At 45.7% G+C, this 21,259-nt stretch overlaps 1 protein-coding gene across 4 annotated transcripts in view; it reads left to right on the top strand.

Moving 5' to 3' along the window:
• VANGL1 (VANGL planar cell polarity protein 1) overlaps nucleotides 1-20,930 on the top strand; it is a 51,601-nt gene extending 30,671 nt beyond the window's left edge. For 3 of the 4 annotated variants that reach the window (XM_030824783.1, XM_030824782.1, XM_003268030.4), the window contains exons 5-8: nucleotides 9,659-9,792; nucleotides 11,225-11,357; nucleotides 12,555-12,789; nucleotides 18,367-20,930. In XM_030824783.1, the coding sequence (XP_030680643.1) occupies nucleotides 9,659-9,792; nucleotides 11,225-11,357; nucleotides 12,555-12,789; nucleotides 18,367-18,627 (763 nt within the window). In that variant the 3' untranslated portion in view covers nucleotides 18,628-20,930. Of the gene's footprint in view, nucleotides 1-9,658; nucleotides 9,793-9,956; nucleotides 9,963-11,224; nucleotides 11,358-12,554; nucleotides 12,790-18,366 lie in introns of all 4 variants that reach the window. The other variant, XM_030824784.1, reaches the window with a different exon arrangement.
• The last annotated feature ends 329 nt before the right edge of the window (nucleotides 20,931-21,259 follow it).

Below are 21,259 nucleotides of genomic sequence, written 5' to 3'. Positions count from 1 at the left end.
TGTGAGACAAACATTTTAATTAAAAGGCAGAGGGGCCAGGAGATATAAACACTCATGTGCCTGGTTGTCAGTGAAGGCGGTGGCGTTCAGCGTCCAGGGGCTAATTATATTCTCTTCTCTGGGAGTCACACAAATGTTGCCACAAATGGTTCTGACTGTCAAACCGAAGTCATTTATCTCCAAGTGTGGGGAGCAGTGAAGCCCACAGGTCCAGGTAGATTTAGCTCTTACGGACTCTTCTGGGAAGTAGCAGGTGGGTAAAACTGAAAGCATCAGCTATTGCACCCTAGCTGGAGGTTTTCACAGAAAGCTGAATCAACTTGTATTGGGGGTTCTGCATTTTAGAGTTTTCTCAAAGACCTAGGTTTGGGCCCTAAAATGCAGCCACCAGAGCAGGCACACCTTAAAAAGTAGGTAACGAGTGGCCTTAGTGCCTGGGCAGCTGTCAGTACTGGCCTCCTTTGGTTGTCCCTGTCCACTGACACTCCTTCCTCCCATTCTCTCACGTTTGTATTCATCTGCAGCCTCCGTTACCATTGACCAGCCTTGCCGCTTACGTGCCTCCACCCTTCCTTCCCTAAGTTCAAGTACATTAGTTTCCTAAGGCTGAAGTAACAGAGTATAGCACAAACTGGATGGCTTAAAAGTTCTCCTTCTCAGAAAGTACAAAATCTAGGTGTTGGCACAGCTGTGCTCCCCGCAAAGGCTCTAGAGAAGAATCCTTCCTTATCTCTTCCTAGTTTCTGGTGGCTGCTGGCAACCCTTCATGTTCCTTTGTTTACGGCTGTGTCACTCCAGTTTCTGCCCCCATCATTACACGACCTCCTCTGTGTGGGTCTCTGTATGTCCTCTTTTTTTTTTTTTTTTGAGACAGAGTCTTACTCTTTCACACGGGCTGGAGTGCCTTAGTGTGATCTCAGCTCACTGCCACCTCTGCCTCCCAGGTTCAAGCAATTCTCCTGCCTCAGCCTCCCTAGTAGCTGGGATTACAGGTGCACGCCACCACACCCAGCTGCTTTTTGTATTTTTAGTAGAGACGGGGTTTCACTTTGTTGGTCAGGCTGGTCTTGAACTCCTGACCTCAAATGATCTGCCCGTGTCAGCCTCCCAAAGTGCTGGGATTACAGGCATGAGCCAAAGAGGCCTGGCCACCTCTTTTCTTATACGGATACCAGAATGACTCTACCTTAACTAAACATAACATCTGCAAAGACCCTGTGTCCAAATAAGGTCACATTCTGAAGTTCTAGGTAGATGCAAATTTTGGGAGACACTATTTGCCACTATGGGTTTCTCCAAGTTGTGCTGCCCTGTGACGGAACACTGACCCTGTTGCTCTATTGTGGATGTTTGGGAGGATTAACACCAGCCTGTTTCTGCTCACATGCTTTCTCTGCCTGGAATTTGCTTTACAGCCTGTTGTCCCTGGTGTGACCATCATTCATCTTGTAAGACTTAACAGCCCAGCTTTGCCCCCACTGTGGATCCCTGGCGGAAACACCATCCCTCTTCTCCTGGTGTACGGTCTCTGTCACGGTCTCTGGATCACTTGACTGTACTTATTGTTTGAGTGGTGCTCACCACTGATTGGAGCATAAGCCCCTTGAAGGCTTCATTTACATCCGAGTCTCAGTGCTGGGGACTTAGCAGTTGCTCATAATTTATAACTGTTTTTGATGGAGTTGGAGAGGCTAGTTAAGATTTTTCTGAATGTAGCATCCTTAGCTGGCTTTCAGGATAGTGACTGCATGCCCTAAAAGGAGATCTTTGCAGATTTTACTGTATGATGAGAAAACTTTTTAGTGCTTTTTCTGTCAGCACGTACCTAGGTAATGAGAAGAATGACCTGGCATGTATTTGGGGAATTAGCATACAAGAAGTACTTTGACATTTTCCACGTGTGAAGAAAGCTGTTTTTGTTGACCTAGCTGAAGGGATCAAATTCATATTTGAAAAGATGTGGCTAAAACTTGAAAAGGACTTGTCCATGGGGGATGTCTTCATCCCTTCTCCCTGCTCAGGGAGAAGTTGCAGGCCATAAAGTGTGAGGGCATCAGCCTGGATGAGCTCTAAAGCTCAATGTTAATTTCAGATTTTAATAACATGTAAGAGTACAAGTTTGATTGCAGAAGCCACAATCAAGTTCAAGGGAGGGTGAATGAATGGGAAATAGAAGGGACCGTGTGTACGTCTGTGTGTATGTGTTCATGTGCGCACACATTTTTTTAGGCTTTGGTTCCTTTAGCTATAAAATAAGGGAGTTAAAATGGAGGTGATTTATGTTCATGATTGTTTCCTTCAAGTATCTAAACAGCTTTCACAAGAAAGGGGGACTTGGGTTCAGAACAAAGCATTGGGTGAACCAGTGGTAGAACTGAAAGGTCATTTCAGTGTGAAAGTGAACTTTCTTTTCAAGCAAAGGCTGGATGTCATCTGGGAGCTTGTAAAAAGAATTGTTATATGGATGCCAGGCGCAATGGCTCACGCCTATAATCCCAGCACTTTGGTAGGCTGAAATGGGTGGATCCCTTAAGGCCAGAAATTTGAGCCAGCCTGAGCAACATGGTGAAACCCCATCTCTACTAAAATACAAAAAATTAGCCAGGCGTGGTGGCATGTGCCTGTAGTCCCAGCTACTCTGGAGGCTGAGGCACAAGAATTGCATGAACCTGGGAAGCAGAGGTTGCAGTTAGCTGAGATTGCACCACTGCACTCCATCCTGGACGACAAAGGAGACTGTCTCAAAAATAAAAATAAAAATTGGCCAGGTTTGGTGACTCACACCTGTAATCCCAGCACTTTGGGAGGCTGAGGCAGGTGGATCATCTGAGGTCAGGAGTGCAAGACCAGCCTGGCCAACATGGTGAAACCCCATCTCCACTAAAAATCAGCCAGGCATGGTGGCGTGCACCTGTAATCCCAGCTACTTGGGATTTGAGGCAGGAGAATTGCTTGGACCTGGGAGGCTGAGGTTGCAGTGAGCTGAGATACGCCACTGCACTCCAGCTTGGGCGACAGAGTGAGACTCCATCTCTAAATAAATAAAATAATTTAAAAAACTAATTGGTATATGGATTGGGGGAGATTGGACTGATGGACTCTTGATTTCTCTGATTCTTGAATCTCTGCTTGGGTGAACACTAAGATTCCTTCCATTTCTAAAATTTTGAGGTTCAGTATAAATGGAAGTGGGGTCATGCTTTTGTGCCTAGGTGCTGTGTGTATATTCTAGCCACCAACCAACCCCATCCCCACTGCGAAATGTTCAGACTTATTATTAGTAATGTGATAATTTTTTGTGTTTGTACAACGCATTATAGTTTATAAATACCTTCACTCTCATTATTTCATTTGCTCTTCTCAACAACCACATGCAGTAGTTGGTGTTATCTCTTTATCAAAGGCCAAAAAAAAGGCCAAGAAAGGAGAAATGACTTCTACAGGATTACAGGGTAGGTAGCGGGAATCTAGACCTTCTGAAATCTAGTACTCCTACAATGGATGCCTCCCTGTAGGTAGGTTTGATTTTCAGGAGGCCGAGAGTTGGCAGGAAGTACTGCATAAAAACAAAGAGTAGCATAACTTTGTGGCCCCAGTCCCTAAGGAAAACTGTGCAGAGTGGACCCATCTTGGCTCATTTCCCATGGGAGTACCCTCATGGTGGGCCTCTGGGGGAGGTTGGTACAGGCGCACATGGGATCAAGTTGGCCGCTTTAACATATATGGCCATATAAGCTCATGTAGCATTTATGAGTTATTTACTTTGAACACTTTAAAATGTGTTATTTCATCTTCAGCACAGACCTAAACCAGGCAGGCTACTCCTCTTTAGGAAGCAGGAAAGTGGTGGGTGAACTCCCAAGTCTCCAGTATTTTTCCTGGTCTAAATACTGGTCTAAATAGCTTTGAAGTCTCAGAATGTCGTAGAACTTGGAATTGTCCCAATGGATATTTAAGCTCATGAGACTTAACCTGCCTTAGGGCGATGCCCACCTCAGCCAGCACCCGGTATACTTGGGTCTCGCAGGCTGCTGCTGGAGGTTCCGAGTAGCTGCCTGTACCAGGCCTGCCCCAGTCAATTCATTAGCCTTTCAGTAAGACATTTTATGCCACTGAGTATTTTGGAGCCCAATTATTGTGGTAATCAGGGTTTTCTGTGCTGCTCTTCCCATCCTGCAGATGAAGAGTATGAGGTTTGGAGAAGTGACTAATTCGTTCAAGGTGGATGAATGAGTGAGAGAGCCTGGAGTCATGTTGTCTGGGGCCAGAGTCTGCACCAGTTGCACTGTGCGTGCCTCCTCCCGCAGCCTCTGTGCAGATTCAGACATGCACAGAGCATGGGGCGGCGGTGGATGGTCTAGATATGCAGGGCATTAATTTGGTTTGTATTCTTTTCTTCAGAATTTATCTTTAAAAAATATGTCTTTCAGATTTTTGTGCATTAACATTTGAACTGTGTTTTGAGGTGCTTCTTTCCAGGTCTGTTTAAGAAATGTGGCCCAAGGGCGAGCCCCTCTTCTCTGTTGCCATGGCAGTCATATAACATTTGTCAACAACACTGGAAGTGCTTTCGTGGTTGATTAGACACGAAAGCCTACAGCATTTCTCATTCCACCCTCTTTGTCCTGCAAAGAAAATAGGCCGGTAGGCAATGTGGTCAGCAGTGGGTTTTAAATTAAAATGTAGCCGTCAGATTCCCTTAGACCTTTTTGTAGACCCATTGCTGGCCCATCCTTCCCAGGAGTTCAAGTTTGGACCAACCTAGACTCAAGCCTATTGAGGAGGTTTTTATGCATATGTCTCAAGCGAATTTCTGTCACAACTAGGCATACCTTCATGTGCTGCTTTCCACAAATCTGTGTGGTCTGGGAGAGGGTATTTCTTTCCCTGGGTTGTGACTAGGCAGGTATGTTGGCATGTGGCACCAGTTGAGCACAGAGTCCTCTATCTTGGGAAAATGCTCCTTGTCATAGGTTTCTGAGGGGGTGAGTCCACAGTCTATACTTCAGGCTCCCCCTGACGGCAATACAGGGGTCCTGTTCAGTCAGGCTACCACCTTTTCTCTCTGAATGTAATGGTGATAACAGAGGGGGCAAGTTTCTAACCAACTTGATTTTTCTTGCCTCCCACGTTTCCCCAAGATTGTCTGGTCTAGAGATTGGGGTTTGTAGAAGGATTTGCTTTTGTTCATCTCTGGGGCCCTTTTTGCCTCTGAAATTCCATGATTTTGTGAAATACATATTCAGAACTGATCTTAGGCCTATGGGAATTCTAAGATTGCATGAACAGAGAAGTTAAGCCTGCAAGTATTATATACCCATGGAGGAACCAAAGGACATGTCCGCTGTGTGTCAGGGATTTGCATAGGCAAGCTTGTTGAAGGGGCAAGACCAGCTTCCTTGACTCCCTCGAAGATATCACAAGTCATGTGTCATCACTGCTGATGCTGCAGGTTTAAGGACAGATCAGCAGGGACTGGAGGATTCGAAAAGGCTTCCTGAAAGAAGCCAGTCGTGTGTTGGCTTTGTGGTTCCTTCCATATTTGGAGGGTGGAGAGGAATCAAGGCAAGAGGAATGCTGGCCACTGACAGTAGTGGAGGGAACGGCTGCTCCCTGCATCCTGGCCTCCTGGGGCTGTGACTGAGGCCATGGCATAGTGATTAGGAATGACTGATAGCAGTAGTGAGGGAGAATGTAGAAAAAATGTAAACAAAACAGCCTCACCTATTCACACTTGCTGCAGCTTGGGACAGAGTGGGGATAGATGGCCTCTGCCTCCTGATGGAACCCAGTGTCTTCACTGCATTATGTACGTGGCACAGCTCAGTGTTAAGATGCGTAATCATCATCTGGAGTAATCAAGAAGACTTAAATCGTATATCACATAGCTTACTCTCTTCAAAACGATGAAGAAAGGCCAGGCACAGTGGCTCACACCTGTAGTCCCAGAACTTTGGGAGGCCAAGGTGGGCGGATCCCTTGACCTCAGGAGTTCAAGACCAGCCTGGGCAACATGGTGAGACCCCGTCCCTACTAAAAATACAAAATTTAGCTGGGCATGGTGGCACGTGCTGTAGTCCCAGCCATTTGGGAGACTGAGGCAGGAGAATCTCTTGAACCTGGAGGTGGAGGTTGCAGTGAGCCGAGATTGTGCCACTGCATTCCAGCCTGGGTGACAGTGGGAGACTGTCTCAAAAAAAAAAAAAAGAAGAAAGGCATATTGGATTTTATCCCAAAATGTCACAACCATTTTAAGTTGTGCACTTGAGTTTTGTGTTTAGTTACTTGGAAATTCTCAATCACTAATACTGCCAGGTATGCTGGGCATCAGACCATCCTCTGTAGGTGAGAGCATGCACACTCTTGGAGGCGTTTATCAACTTCGCCCTGAGATCCCTTCAGCTCCAGCATTGGCTTCTCAGCCTGTGGGGCTGGCCAGGCCCACGGCAGGCTCTGAGTCATCCTGTCACTTCTCTGAGAGGGCAGAGCCAGAGGGAGTGTGGGACGCCTGCACTTTCCCCTTGTTTGGTATTTTTGAGCAAAGACTCTCACTCCTTGGGAGGACTGTGAGAGCCATGCCTGTGACACCCAGGGCTGGCATCCCACGGTACCTGCCCCCACTCTGGGCACTTCCTGGGACGCCAGGACTTTGCTCTGAGGGTACTGTCAGGTGGGCTATGGACTTGGCTCATTTGGAGAGCTGGCCCATTTGGAGAGCATCTGCTGAGGCCCCATGCTGGAAGGCGGTGTGGGCCAGGAGCCCTCCTGTGGACAGAAGCCACTGCTCTGGGCAGTGCATCACACTCACAGGGTGAAGGGTGAGAGACACAGCCAGGAGGCTCCGACCCAGCCATCCCCTCACAGGCCCCAGCTGAATTAATGGGATTCCCTTGACCCCTCCTTGCAGGCTTGCTGAACAGAAAAGCAAAACCCAGCAACTACAAGACAGTTTTGAGTTGAAAATGGTTCTGAGAACTGATGATTGCCTTTTAATTTTTAAATTTAGATCAGGGTAATACTTTTCTGTTGGAATCCAGGGGCCTAGAGATGTTTCTTTATCAGTGGAGGAGGGGGGTTGAAGTGGGTTTGAACCCCAGTGGATCTGTGTGTATAAACTGAGTCTTATAGCCATGTGGAGGGACTCCTTGCCCCACAAAGCCCAGGCACTCCAGAAAAGGCATGCACAGGGGTGGGAACTGAGCCAGGCACACCAGGGAGTGTGTGTGTGTGTGTGTGTGTGGTGTGGTGTGTGTGATCAGGGAGAGGGTTGTGATGAATCTCTGGATGGGGCAGGATAGTGTGTGTGTGTGTGTGTGTGTGTGTGTGGTGTGTGTGATCAGGGAGAGGGTTGTGATGAATCTCTGGATGGGGCAGGAATAAAGAAGCACTTGCCCCTCTCTGGAGAATGCCATGGACAGGGGGCAAGGACGGGGTTGGAGCCACATTGACTTGGAGATTGCCGGGTGAGACCTTCAGGGCAAGCAGACTGGACTTTTGCAGGAAGAGCTCTCATGACACACAAACCTCCATAGAAGGCCACCCCCTCAGGAAGGCTGCACCCTGTCCCAGGCAGCCAGAAGCTCTTCTCTGTGGTTACTCAGCCCTACATGTTCCAGCATGAGAACATACTCACTGTCATGGGGTTCATGCTCCATGTACCGGCTAAGGAGAGGAGCTCCTTCTGTCTGTCTTGATATTCCCAGGGCTTAGCAGACACAGGCAGTCAAATATGGAATGACGAGTGAGCAACTGAGTAATTGAATGATCAGAATTTTCGAAATGCAGATTTACTGTTAGGAGTCTTAGGTTTACTTCCATTATGCAAAGTTGGTCTCACCAGATTTCCCCTGATAGTGTTCCCCAGACTCACATGACTGTACATTATCTAGGACAATATTAAGTACCAACTTAATGCAGGCACTGTTGGGGATATAACTCAGAAAGTTTTGCCGTGATTCTGCTCTTAAGCAGGTTAGCTGACTGACTTCCAGATTCAACTCTGTTAAAGTCTTGAAGCAGAGCTCCAAGGGGAGCCAAATGGGTGGGTAGACAGAATTGCCAGTGGATGGTTTAGGAGCTCCCTTGTCTTGGTGTGAAGTGAAGATCCCTGAGCCACCCTGAGAGTGTTGGAACACAGTGTGGTCATCCAGGAATTAAAGGGAGCCCCATCCTGGTGCTCTGGCTACTGCAAATAATCCTTGTAAGCCGATCTGCTTAGCAGAGTACTAGAAAGGAAAATCTAAAGGGCAAGATAAAAATATATCTGTGGTATTTAACACGGTGGTGGTTGGAGATGTCAGCACGTACGCTGTTACACAGAGGCCACATGTTACCAGGAAGCCCAACTTGGAGGTTTGTAAATCATATCAGAGTTCCAGCTCTCCTGTTTATTAAATGCATACTGTTGTGCAGGTCATAGATTTTTGAGCCTCAGTTTTCTTACCTCGAATGATTGTGAGGGTTAAATGAGAATCAGGTATGTGCAAACCCTTGCTGTATCATTGCAAGATGTTCTTCAAAGTGGCAAGTGTCCTGCACCATAGACCAAGGGCATATTGTTTTGCTGTCTATACTCATTTCCAATTATAAGTACCCTCCCACATCTTCTCTCCCACTTGTTGATGGTACCTGTTCTTTGTTCCCCTGCTGCTCTCTGAGGACAAAGCAGGGGATAGGTTGGAGACCTAGAATATCGGAACATGGATAGTCACCTTCATACCCCTCTGCCGAAGGCCAGAGATAGCAGTCCAAGGGGCAGGGGGCCCCAGAAAGATCAAGTGGTCTCAGCGGAGGCTCTCTTTTTTTGAGACTGAGTTTCACTCTTGTTGCCTGGGCTGGAGTGCAATAGTGCAATCTCGGCTCACTGCAACTTCCGCCTCCTGGGTTCAAGTGATTCTCCTGTCTCAGCCTCGCGAGTAGCTGGGATTACAGGTGCATGTCACCACACCCCGGTAATTTTTGTATTTTTAGTAGAGACAGGGTTTCATTATATTGGTTAGGCTGGTCTCAAACTCCTGACCTCAGGTGATCCGCCCACCTCAGCCTCCCAAAGTGCTGGGATTACAGGCGTGAGCCTGTAATTACAGAGCGAGAGCCTGGCCAAGGCCCTCTTAAGTACGCTGTGCCCCGCATGGCTGCAGTTGTTCTGGTCTGTATAAAACCTAAGTTCCAGGATTCCTTATACCCAGGGATACCAAGGCCTAGGGGACAAAACCCTGAATGAGGACCTGAGAAACCTGAATCTGTACTTTGTTCTTTCACTCATTAGCTCTGCAACCATTAGTAAGTCTCCTGCCCTTTTGGGGGCATCCTCAGTTTCTTCTTTTGTAAACCAAGGAAAAATAGAAAAAGTTCTTGTGTGCCTAAAGCTAAATGTAAGTTATGAGTTACAACTTCTTCCTCTTTCAACAAAGGGCTAGATGGGATGTGGCTAATCACAGGTCCAGGAGAGGGCACAGAAGCCACTTGGCCATGGGGCTTAGTTTCAGCTTTAAGTTCTCATCCTGGAGACCTGAGGTGTGGTGGAACCCAGTGGACTTCTGTATGAGATTATCTTTGATGTTGTGTTCCTTTACCTGACTCCAAAAGAGGATTTTTCATTTAGGACCTGCTTATTCAGTGAAAAAGCTTTGCATTAATTTTGTTCTTTTTTTCTCAGTATCCAGCGAGCAGCATTGGTGGTCCTAGAAAATTACTACAAAGATTTCACCATCTATAACCCAAACCTCCTAACAGCCTCCAAATTCCGAGCAGCCAAGCACATGGCCGGGCTGAAAGTCTACAATGTAGATGGTATGTGCCTTGAAAGGGTGTCTGTAGTGCTCATAGAAGCACAGTTGGGTGACTATTTAAGCTTCATGGTACGTTTGGTTCTACTTCCTCTCTGGGCCTACCTTTATGGTACATTCTTGTTTCAGAACAATTTCTCTTTTTTATGTAGGCAGACACATTTTTAGAGGAATGTTGATTTACCATCTACCTGTGTGGGAAGCCTGTTCATTTTGGGATTTTATGATTGAAAACAGCAGTGGTGTGTGTTTCCTGCCTTCTGCCAGGATCACCTTATATTGGAAGCTATTAGGAAAGGGTTTCTTTTCAAAATTTGTGCACATTACCCACAAACTCAGAAAGCTACCTAAATCATTAAGACTAGAAATCTCAGTAGTTCAGGCATCTGGTGAGATACCTACGGGCGCTTCTTACTTGTGGCTAGGAGCCAGAGTTGAGTGGGTGGCAGGAGGCTGGAGGCCAGGCTGGCCAAGCTATGTTTCAGGGTATCAGATGGTTAAGTGCAAGAAACAGGATGCGGTGTCATTTCTTACTGGGTACGCTGGGTGAGGGCAAGAACTTTGCAAACCCTAGGAGAGGATTATATTGTCAACAAGTCGAGTGATTTATATACAGTGTCAGTTTTTGGTGGCAATATCCTCCCAGTTATTTGTATGTATATTTTTTGGCTATATGAGGTGTGAGCTCCCTCACGAAGCCTGAAGGATTGATAAATTTCACCTGTGATCTGAAAACTTAGGGAAGATTCCCAATAGTGAAACCAAGTCACCAGCCAAGTAGATCATCCATAAGAAAGCCTGAAATCTGCCTATGTTTCTGAAAAGTTAAGGTGGTCAGTGGTCAGGGGACAGGACAGGACTTCTGAGTCTGTATTCATTAATGGGTCATGTTGCACACCCTCAAGCACTGGCATTTCCTATAAAAGTTGTGGCTGCCATGACATTCCAGCATAGCTTGCTTTCCCTTGTAGACTCAGTGTCTCATGTCCTTTGACTTTCATTTTTGTCTGTCTGTCCTTGTTCTCCCCATCCCTCTCATTCTGTCTCATTGTCTTGTTGCTGAAATTTAATGTCCCAGCTGCCCTATGGCCAAACTGAAACTTTATGTAACAGATGGTAACATCTTCAGCACTCTCTATGTGTTGTTGTTGGCCAACATTTTAATTGTCAAGCATTCTTCATCCCCTTCTGAGTTCTTTTTCCATTTCCACTGACCAGATTGGGGTTTAGGGAGATTCCTCTGCTCCCTTGCCTTGGACATAGTGAATGTGGAGCCGGGGCACAGTTCACCCTCCTGGGAAGTGACCTTTAGGATTTATGTGTGTGTGTTTCATAGGGGGTGGGTAGACAACATTGACAGATTGGATACTAGTTTTCTGTTCTGTTTCCCAGCCTCATGGTATTAACACTATTCTTTCACTGTCCTTTCCCCAAAGGCCCCAGTAACAATGCCACTGGCCAGTCCCGGGCCATGATTGCTGCAGCTGCTCGGCGCAGGGACTCAAGCCACAACGAGTTGTATTATGAAGAGGCCGAACATGAACGGCGAGTAAAGAAGCGGAAAGCAAGGTATACTGCCCTCCTGATGCCAGTACCCTCTTACAGACTTTTAAATTTTTATTTTATGTAAGACAGAATCTCACTCTGTTGCTCAGGCTGGAGTGCAGTGGCAAGATCTTGGCTCACTGTCACCTCTGCTTCCCAGATTCCAGTGATTCTCATACCTCAGCCTCCCATATAGCTGGGATCACAGGCGCCCACCACCACGCCTGGCTAATATTTGGTATTTTTAGTAGAGACGGGGTTTTGCTATGTTGGCCAGACTGGTCTCAAACTCCTGACCTCAAGTGATGTGCCTGCCTCAGCCTCCCAAAGTACCATGATTACAGGCATGAGCCACCGTGCCCGGCCTCTTGTAGACTTTTAATCTTTCCTTTTTTACCACTAGAATGAGGTTTCTGTTTAAAAATATGACCTGCTGGGACACCTTTGGAGTGCACCTTGCTCCAGTGTTTCTCAAACTGAAGCCTGTATGAGCATCACTGGGAGGGCTGTTCAAATACAGGCCGCAGGTTCTGGGCCCTGCCTGCAAAGGCCCTACTCAGTAGGTGTGGAGTTGGGCCCAAGAAATGGCATTTCTGACAGATTCCTGGGTGATGCCGATGCTCCTGGCCCCCAGCCCACACTTGAGTGGGCCTGTTCTGCACCCCTGGACCCTTGCTGGTGTTCACCATCAGGTCATATTCACTGAAGGGGACAGAGGTGCGTTCCATCATGTGTGCTGTGCCTCTTCCTGTTTCCCAGGGGCTGCTGGTGTGGGTGGCCGGACCAGGGGGCACGCAGCTCTGCTTCTTTGTAGGGCTGCTTCTGCACCACCAGCCACCTCTCTCTGTACAGGGAGCCTTTTATAGCCAGTTGGAGGGTCCTTAGAACTCTTTTCATCTAACCATTGCAGAGATGAAAAAAGGACTAGTGCATTTCCCAAGCTCACTGGTGGCAGAATTCAGAACAGAGTTCATCTCCCAGTCCTGGGGCTCCTTCCCCCCGACCCCTGGGGCCCCTGTTCCACATGTTATTTTTGCTGTTGCCTTTCTTTCTCCCTTCCTCCCTCTCCACTCTCTGGGGGACAGCTAAGGATGCAAGCAGCGTGGTCAGGCCTTGGGTATGTTGGCAGGTTGGGCCGCAGCAGGGTAGACAAGCGTCATTCTGTTCTCACACCCTGTGGCAGGCACCGTCCTGATTACTTAGTGTTGCATCACCTTCTAGGCTGGTGGTTGCAGTGGAAGAGGCCTTCATCCACATTCAGCGTCTCCAGGCTGAGGAGCAGCAGAAAGCCCCAGGGGAGGTGATGGACCCTAGGGAGGCCGCCCAGGCCATTTTCCCCTCCATGGCCAGGGCTCTCCAGAAGTACTTGCGCACCACCCGGCAGCAGAACTACCACAGCATGGAGAGCATCCTGCAGCACCTGGCCTTCTGCATCACCAACGGCATGACCCCCAAGGTGCGCCGCTCGGGCGGGCTCTGCCACCGTCATCCTGGCTTGTCACTGAGCCAGTTGAATTTTAGCCTGTTACTAGAAGTGATAAAATTGAAAGGCATCTCTAAAACTCAAGTAATAAGAATTAGTGATTCTCACTTATTTTATGTTATGTTAGTACAATTGTTTTTTTAAATGTGCCTTTTGAAGGCCTCTGGATTCTAACAGAGGAGAGAATTTCACTTGGAGACAGTATGGAATAGTGATTGGAGACAGTATGGAATAGTGATTAGGGGTGCATTGTGGACTCCGGAGCTGAACTGATTCATTCTAACCTGGCTTCTCCACCAACTAGATGCATAACCTTGGGGAGATGGCAATAGCTCTGTGCCTCAGTTTCCTAACCTGTTAATTGGTTAGGATAATACTAATAACTATCTCATTTGTATGTTTTGGGAACTGAAAGAGTTAATTCACGTGAAGTGCTTAAAACAGTACCTGTCATATGAGGATGGACTAAATAGCTCTTATTATTATTGGTAAAAAAATAGAATGGCATGAACCCAGGAGGCAGAGCTTGCAGTGAGCCGAGATCGTACCACTGCACTCCAGCCTGGGCGACAGAGCGAGACTCCGTCCAAAAAAAACAAAATGCCGTCAGGCATTTTGGGTGTTACAGAATTAGTTTTACTGAGTGGTCTTTTAGATTATGATATTTAGGACACTTTAAGAAGTGTTACAAGAAACAGCCGTGTATCTAATAGAGAGTTGTGGCCAAGGAGGCAAACTAGAGTAAAGATATAGCAACTGACTTCTCTACAGAGAAGTGGGTTCAAATCCTGACTCCACCACTTAATTGTTTTGTGACCGTGCACAAATTACTCTACCCTCTATTAGATACATGGCGGTTTCTTGTGATATCCCTAAAAGTGTGCTAAATACTGTAATCTAAAAGACCATTCGCTAAAACTGACTCTGTAACACCCAAAATGCCTGACAAAGCCATAGCATTATTTTTACCAATAATAATAATAGCAATTTAGTCTGGCCTCTTCATATGACAGATACTGTTTTAAGCACATCACATGAATTAACTCTTTCAGTTCCTCTGCACTTGTTTGCTGTTGTATCAATGAGGATAATAATAATATCTCTCTGACAGGGTTGTTGTGTAAGAATTGCATTAAATATGGCAACAAGGCATGTAAATCACATGGTAGAGAGTAGATGAGCTTGGCATGTGGTACACGTGTAACATCTGGTAGCTGTTTTCTATAAGGACCTCTGTTTATATGTTGCACTATATGTGTATCCTGCTGGTTACATTGTCAACCAATAACTACCCTTAGGAAAGCAATTTAGAAATAGTAAGAAACCAAAAAGTTTTCTGTATTGATTCACTAATCTCTCTCCTAGGAAAACTATTTAGTACAATCATATATACACATGAATATACACAAAGGTGGTGTTTTGCAAAACAATCTGTAATACCTCCACAATGGAAATAACTTAAAACATAACAGTGGTTTATAAATTATGGTGTATCACCTGTTGAATCATGAAAGAATCTGTTAGAATAGTAAGTTACAAGAAATAGAATGCAGAAACGTGAATACTGTGGTTGCAGATGAGGAACATATGTCTGCAGGTATAAAAAGATGGCTTCTATCATGTAGAACCAAAACGGTTGTTTTTCTTTTTACAAGATTTTAGTTTCCTGATTGCTTTTTGTTTCATTTAAAAATTTTATACTTTTCTGAATTAAAAATAATAGCTGTTTTTGGTATAGAAATCCAAACATTAAAGTATCATGCGGAAAATGAAATTTTCAGCCCCTGCCCCAAAACAGTTTTTACTGATAAGGAGTTAGTATATATTCTTTCAAATATATGTAGATGTTTTTTAAGCTGAAATGGGAAAACAAAACAGAAATGGGGTCATTGCTCTCTCTTTCTCTCTCTCTCTCTCTCTGTGTGTGAGAGAGTGTGTGTGTGTGTGTGTGTAAACCACAGGCGCACACCACCATGCCTGGCAATTTTCGTATTTTTTGTATTTTTTTGGTAGAGACAGGGTTTCACCATGTTGCTCAGGCTGGTCTCGAACTCCTGAGCTCAAGCAATCTACCTGCCTCAGCCTCGCAAAGTGCTAGTATTACAGGCCACCGCCCCGGCCTATATTTATCATTCATTAGATAGATAGACAGATAGCCTATATATATCATTCATAGATAGAGATTTACATACTACATCTCTCTATATAATGTATATTATCTTTCTCTCTATATATGTAGAGAGATATAAATATATAAAACTTTGCTTTTTTTTCTTAAAGCTATCCCTTGGCTGTCTTTCCAAGTCAATACATACAGATCTTACTCATACAGATATAACTACAGATATAACTCATTTCTGGTAATAGCTACGTCTTATTCCACCAAATACCATGATTTATTCAACTGATAGTCTGTTGATGCACATTTGGATTAAGAGTTTTCATTAGTGAAAGCCAGGGGCTGGTTGTATTTGTTAATCAGATTTTATTGGCACACAGCCATGCCCTGTTATTTATGTATCACCTATGGCTGCTTTCACTCTGCACCGACAGGGCTGAGTAGTTGTGACAGAATATGGCTTGAAGGCCGGGCGCGGTGGCTCACGCCTGTAATCCCAGCACTTTGGGAGGCCAAGGCGGGCAGATCAGGAGGTCAGGAGATTGAGACCATCCTGGCTAACACAGTGAAACCCCGTCTCTACTAAAAATACAAAAAATTAGCCGGGCGAGGTGGTGGGCACCTGTAGTCCCAGCTACTCGGGAGGCTGAGGCAGGAGAATGGCGTGAACCCCGGGGGGCAGAGCCTACAGTGAACCAAGATCGCGCCACTGCACTCCAGCCTGGGAGACAGCGAGACTCTGTCTCAAAAAAAAAAAAAAAAAAAAAGAATATGGCTTGAAACGCTGAAAATATTTACATCTGTGGAAAAGTTTGCCAACCCCTGGTTTAAACAGCATTGTGGTGAATACTTTTTTACATATGTATTTGTACAAGTATTTCTGAAGCCTAAGTTTCAAGTAGAGGAAAAGCCAGGTCAGAGTTGTAGATCCTACCAAATTGCCCTCCTAGGGGGTGTACTTTTGCATGCTTTGCCTCTAACATCTGAGATTTTTTATTTCCCACATACTCGGGAGCATTGGGTGTTATTTTTTAAAATCATTGCCCATCTAACAGGAGGAAGTTAGTTTTTAATTCTTCTAATTTATATTTCTTCTTTTTTTTTTTTCTTTGAGACGGAGTCTCACCCTCTCACCCAGGCTGGAGTGCAGTGGCGCAATCTTGGCTCACTGCAAACTCCGCCTCCTGGGTTCACACCATTCTCCTGCCTCAGCCTCCCGAGTAACTGGGACGACACGCGCCTGCCACCACGCCCAGCTAATGTTTTTTGTATTTTTAGTAGAGACGGGGTTTCACCATGTTAGCCAGGATGGGCTCAATCTCCTGATCTCGTGATCTGCCTGCTTCAGCCTCCCAAAGTGCTGGGATTACAGGCATGAGCCACTGCACCCAGCCTATATTTCTTTGGTTAATAATGTGATAGAAAAATTTTTATATGTTAACTTTCCAATAATATTTATTCTCCTATAAAATTATTGTTTTAGTTTCATTTCTCTAATTGTTGAGTTATTTTCTTTTTCTTATGATTCATAAGAGCTGTATTTATATTAGAAGTGTGAGAGTATGCAAGGCCTTACTTTTCTGCCTTACAATAGATGCTCCACAGATGAAAAAATATATACCTGGCAGTAGCAGCAGGGTGTGAATAAAAGAGGATACCGGGCCGGGCGCAGTGGCTCACACCTGTAATCCCAGCACTTTGAGAGGCCGAGGAAGGTCAATCACTTGAGGTCAGGAGTTCAAGACCAGCTTGGCCCCCATGGTGAACTCCGTCTGTACTAAAAATACAAAAAAAAAAAATTAGCCAGGCATGGTGGCACATGCCTGTAATCCCAGCTACTCAGGAGGCTGAGGCAGGAGAATTGCTTGAAACGGGAGGCGGAGGTTGCAGTGAGCTGAGATCGTGCCATTGCACTCCAGCCTGGGTAACAAGAGCGAAACTCTATCTCAAAAAAAAAAAAAAAAGAGGATACTAGTTAAAAACTGTTCGCCAGGTGCGGTGGCTCACGCCTGTAATCTCAACACTTTGGGAGGCCAGGCAGGCAGATCACTAATGGCCAGGAGTTCAAGACCAGCCTGGCCAACATGGTGAAACCCTATCTCTACTAAAAATACAAAAATTAGCCAGGTGTGGTGACACATGCCTGTAATCCCAGCTACTTAGGAGGCTGAGGCAAGAGAATCACTTGAACCCTGGAGGCGGAGCTTGCAGTGAGCCGAGATTCTGCCATGGCACTCCAGCTTGGGCAACAGAGTGAGACTCCGTCTCAACAAAACAAAATCTGTTCTTGACTCTGTCTGGGACCTGATTGATATATCCCAGTATGTTTCTATCTGTATTACTGGCTCATTTCATTCTTCCTTCCCCTCATGGCTAAATCAGTGTATTTCTTTGATTTAATTCGCATGCTGTCAAACTCCTAGTATGTGCCAGGCACATTGGAAATTCAAATTAAAAAAACAAAACATACTTCCTGCCCTTCAAGAGAGTGAAATGTAGTGTGGAGAGCAGACACGCAAGTCAGCAAGCACTTTGAAAGTAAAGGGTCACACGAGAGTCAGTGATTACAGGAGCCTGGAGAAGGACATGTTAATCTGCCTGAGAGGTTCAAGAGAGGAGGCTTAAGAAGATTTGAAGGGCAGGGAAGAATGAGCTGAATGACAGTGTTTAGCTGGAGGAACAGCATGTGTATCAGAACTCCATCGAGCCAGGTGCCACTGGAGCAGAGAACTCAGGAGAGGGAAGGGGGCATCAGGTCTGGGCTTCCCTTGGACTGGCCATGTGCACACTTAGCCCAACATGGAATAACCATTGCTTGCTTACCATGCTAGGCATTGCTATGAGTGCTTTTTGAGAGCTAACACTTTCATCCTCACGGCAGCCCTGTGACTTAGGTAGTGTCACTGCGTCCACTAATAGAGAGTGTAAATGACTTGTGCAGAATCACTGCTAGTAAATGGTAGAGCATGCGTTCTTGTTCATGCAAGTATATTCAGCTCGTATTTCCTGACTGCTCCTTTGGGCCCGACACAGCCCTGGCCCTGAGAAACTTTTGTTTCAGGAGGAGGAAGACATGGAGAAACACATCCAGTAGGACCATACCCTAGGAATGGAGTGATGCAGCCATGACGGCTTTCATCCAGACACTGACACCAGCCACTCCATTTTCCCTTCCCTCTGTGGGTACCACTATTCTTGCCCTTGGTGGATATTAGGTAAAGGGGAGTGAGGAAGTCCAAGAAGTCTTCCCTTCCCAGTAAGGACTCAGTTGTGAGGGTCTGATGGGAATTGAGTGTGATGAGCTGGGCTCTGGTCTAAGCTGGTTTATTTGGAAAAAGTTCTTCATAGATGTGAGAGTGGATAGCCGCCTGGCAGGACTGCCCTTAAAATGGGCTGTTTCTTCCCTAATGGCCTTTCTCCTCTGCTTCCAGGCCTTCCTAGAACGGTACCTCAGCACGGGCCCCACCCTGCAATATGACAAGGACCGCTGGCTCTCTACACAGTGGAGGCTTGTCAGTGACGAGGCTGTGACTAATGGATTACGGGATGGAATTGTGTTCATCCTTAAGTGCTTGGACTTCAGCCTCGTAGTCAATGTGAAGAAAATTCCATTCATCATACTCTCTGAAGAGTTCATAGACCCCAAATCTCACAAATTTGTCCTTCGCTTACAGTCTGAGACATCAGTTTAAAAGTTCTATATTTGTGGCTTTATTAAAAAAAAAGAAAAATATATAGAGAGATATATATCTATGCCAGAGGGGTATCTTTTTAAAAAATTCTTCTTCATTGCTGACTGAAACTGGCAGATGATTGACCAGTATCCTTTGACCATCTGCACTTTATTTGGAAGGAAGCAGGGGCTGTCCACCCTGAAAAAGAGTGACTGATGACATCTGATTTTTGTCGATGGGACTTCTCAAGAAGCCGTTCCCTGGAGCTTCTGTTACAGCTGAAAACCAAAGTGGAGCTGGTGCTTCTTGGGAGCCTCGCCTTACAACTAGTTCCTGCCTTTCGTCCAGTACCAAGTCCCCCGTTGCTTCTGGTCAGCCTACTTGTAGACTTCCAGGGGACACATCTTTATTCTGTTTCAGGAAACCAGTCACGACACGTCCACATATGTATTTGTGTATGTTAATGTCCAGTATCACATCACCCACGAAAGTCGTGGGCGGTTCAGGAGATACCTGCCTTCGTCTTTGTTCTTTGTTGCCTTAGGTTCTTCAGAGAAAGATCACAACAAAAAATGTGCACTGTCGTTTACAGCTATTAAGTGATTTGATTTTGTTTTTTTCCCAAAGAGAAAACCTACCTGCCCTGTTTCTGATCCCACCCCTCTGCTGGCTTGAAGCAGGTAGCCCTTTCCCAGCCCTGCAGCTGCCCACCTGGCCTCCATGCCATCCTGTCCCACCTGGCTGGCAGCCCTGGCTCTCCATGTATGCCCTCCAGCTCTTTGTGAAGCCTCAAGTCAGTCCCAGCATAGGGAAGTGTGGGGTGCCCAGCAGGTAAAGCACAGGGAGAGAGGGCAGCAGGAATGCCCCCTTTAGGCTGTAGCAGGAGCCCCACACTGCCCAGTTTTCCTCCCCACTGTTCTACACCAACCAGGGGAGACTAACACTGTGACTCTGGGATTGGCAGGTGCAACTTGGAGCCACTTAATTTCCTGGGGATGTAAGTTCTTCCCAAGCTTATAGCAAGCTGCCCTGCCAAGGGACACCAAACCATGCCAACCACGCTGGCAACTGCTGCTGTCCAGTCCCTGTGTTTTCTGACCACTGTCACTGTGCAACTCATCGCCTCTGCCACTTAGGACCAGGAAACAGGCTGGTTTTGCTCCCACTCTTAGTTGCTGATAAAGTGGGGTGAAGGAAAATGGACACTCTGCAGAGTTTGGGGAAGGGAGAGTAGGGAGTCCATCTTCTTGTCCAGAAAGATTCATCCGCAGTCTGTCTGTGAAACACAGCTGATTTCAGTGGGCTTTCCCCTGGCCCTGGGGGAGCAGACACTGACTGGGTTGTGGGCAGAGGAGCCATCCTGGTGGAGCCCTGCTGCAGGGAGCTCCTTCCGGAGCCCTATCCAGACCTCTTGCACTGGGCTGCCTTTGCCTCCATTTGCCTTCCTGTATCTGCAACAAATCTTTTAAAAGTGTTCACTCTTGCTTTTTCCAGTATTTCGGGTAATCAGCCACCTTGCTGTAGTACAGGATGACATTGTCGAATGCTCTTTGTATGTGTGCACAGCCCCTTACTCCCTTACTGCTTCATGCAATCCACAAGTGATACAGTGTTTTGTGTCATTGTAAAAATCAAAATTCGCTTTCGGTCTTTGTAATACACCGTACCTGAAAAAGTAAACAACATTCTTCAATTACCAGGCTTCAGCTTGAAAAGACATGCTGGAGAAGAAGGAAGGGGGAACCCATAGGTGTGGCGTGGAGCCAAGATGTGCTATTCAACTATGTGGTTCTGTTTATAAAAAGCACATACCATGGAACCATGGCGCTTTTGTTCTTAGTTTTTGCTGTTAGATCCCTTCAAACTGGAAGTTCCTTACAATATCTTTCTCAGGAAATATTTTGGGAGATGGGGTAAGAGATGGCAAGTGTGAGATGGGCTGTGTCAGAGGTTGCTACGTCATGGATACAGTGCAGTTCCAAGTGCCATAAGTGTATATACATATAGTTAATAATGACACTGTTCATCACCATTTTAAAATACTGTTCTTCCAACCCTATCTTAAATGACCAGTCCAGAAGGGGTTAAGCTGGATTCATTTGCTCTGGCATGTGCATTCCCAGCAGGGTGAAGAAAGGTTTAAATTAAAGAATTTATTTTCTCTCTCCCCCTTCCTCTTTCTCCAAGTCTTTGCATAGGAGAATGTCAGACATTCAGAAATAACTGTTTCTGTTTTAAATCGAGTATTGGTTTTTTTATATTGACTTTGTATTGAGTTCTTTTTGAAAGAATAACAAAATAAAATGCAGGATCTTTGTAAAGCCTTTGCACTTTCAACCTCTTTATAGCTTGAGTTACTGTTGCAGTGGGAACAATGTAAATGACATTTAAAAGATTTAAGGTTTCAGAAAGCTGCATCCCACAATTGAACACAATGCATTTTTATTTCAATTCTTGGAACTGGTAGGCTATTCTTTTTAAAAGGAGGTAAACCTTGCCCTAAGGCTGGTAGAACATACGTTCACATTATAGTAGACAGGATTTCATTTGCCTTAAATGTTTAGATTTTTTATAATTTTCAGCCTACATTATTAAAATTAGAGCATTGAGTGTTAAAGAACTTAATGAGGAGTCTGTGTCTGAGATGGCT

Source organism: Nomascus leucogenys, chromosome 12, assembly GCF_006542625.1.
Source record: "Nomascus leucogenys isolate Asia chromosome 12, Asia_NLE_v1, whole genome shotgun sequence".
In the NCBI taxonomy this organism is placed as follows: domain Eukaryota; kingdom Metazoa; phylum Chordata; class Mammalia; order Primates; family Hylobatidae; genus Nomascus; species Nomascus leucogenys.
This window is presented reverse-complemented; position numbering and strand designations above follow the sequence as displayed.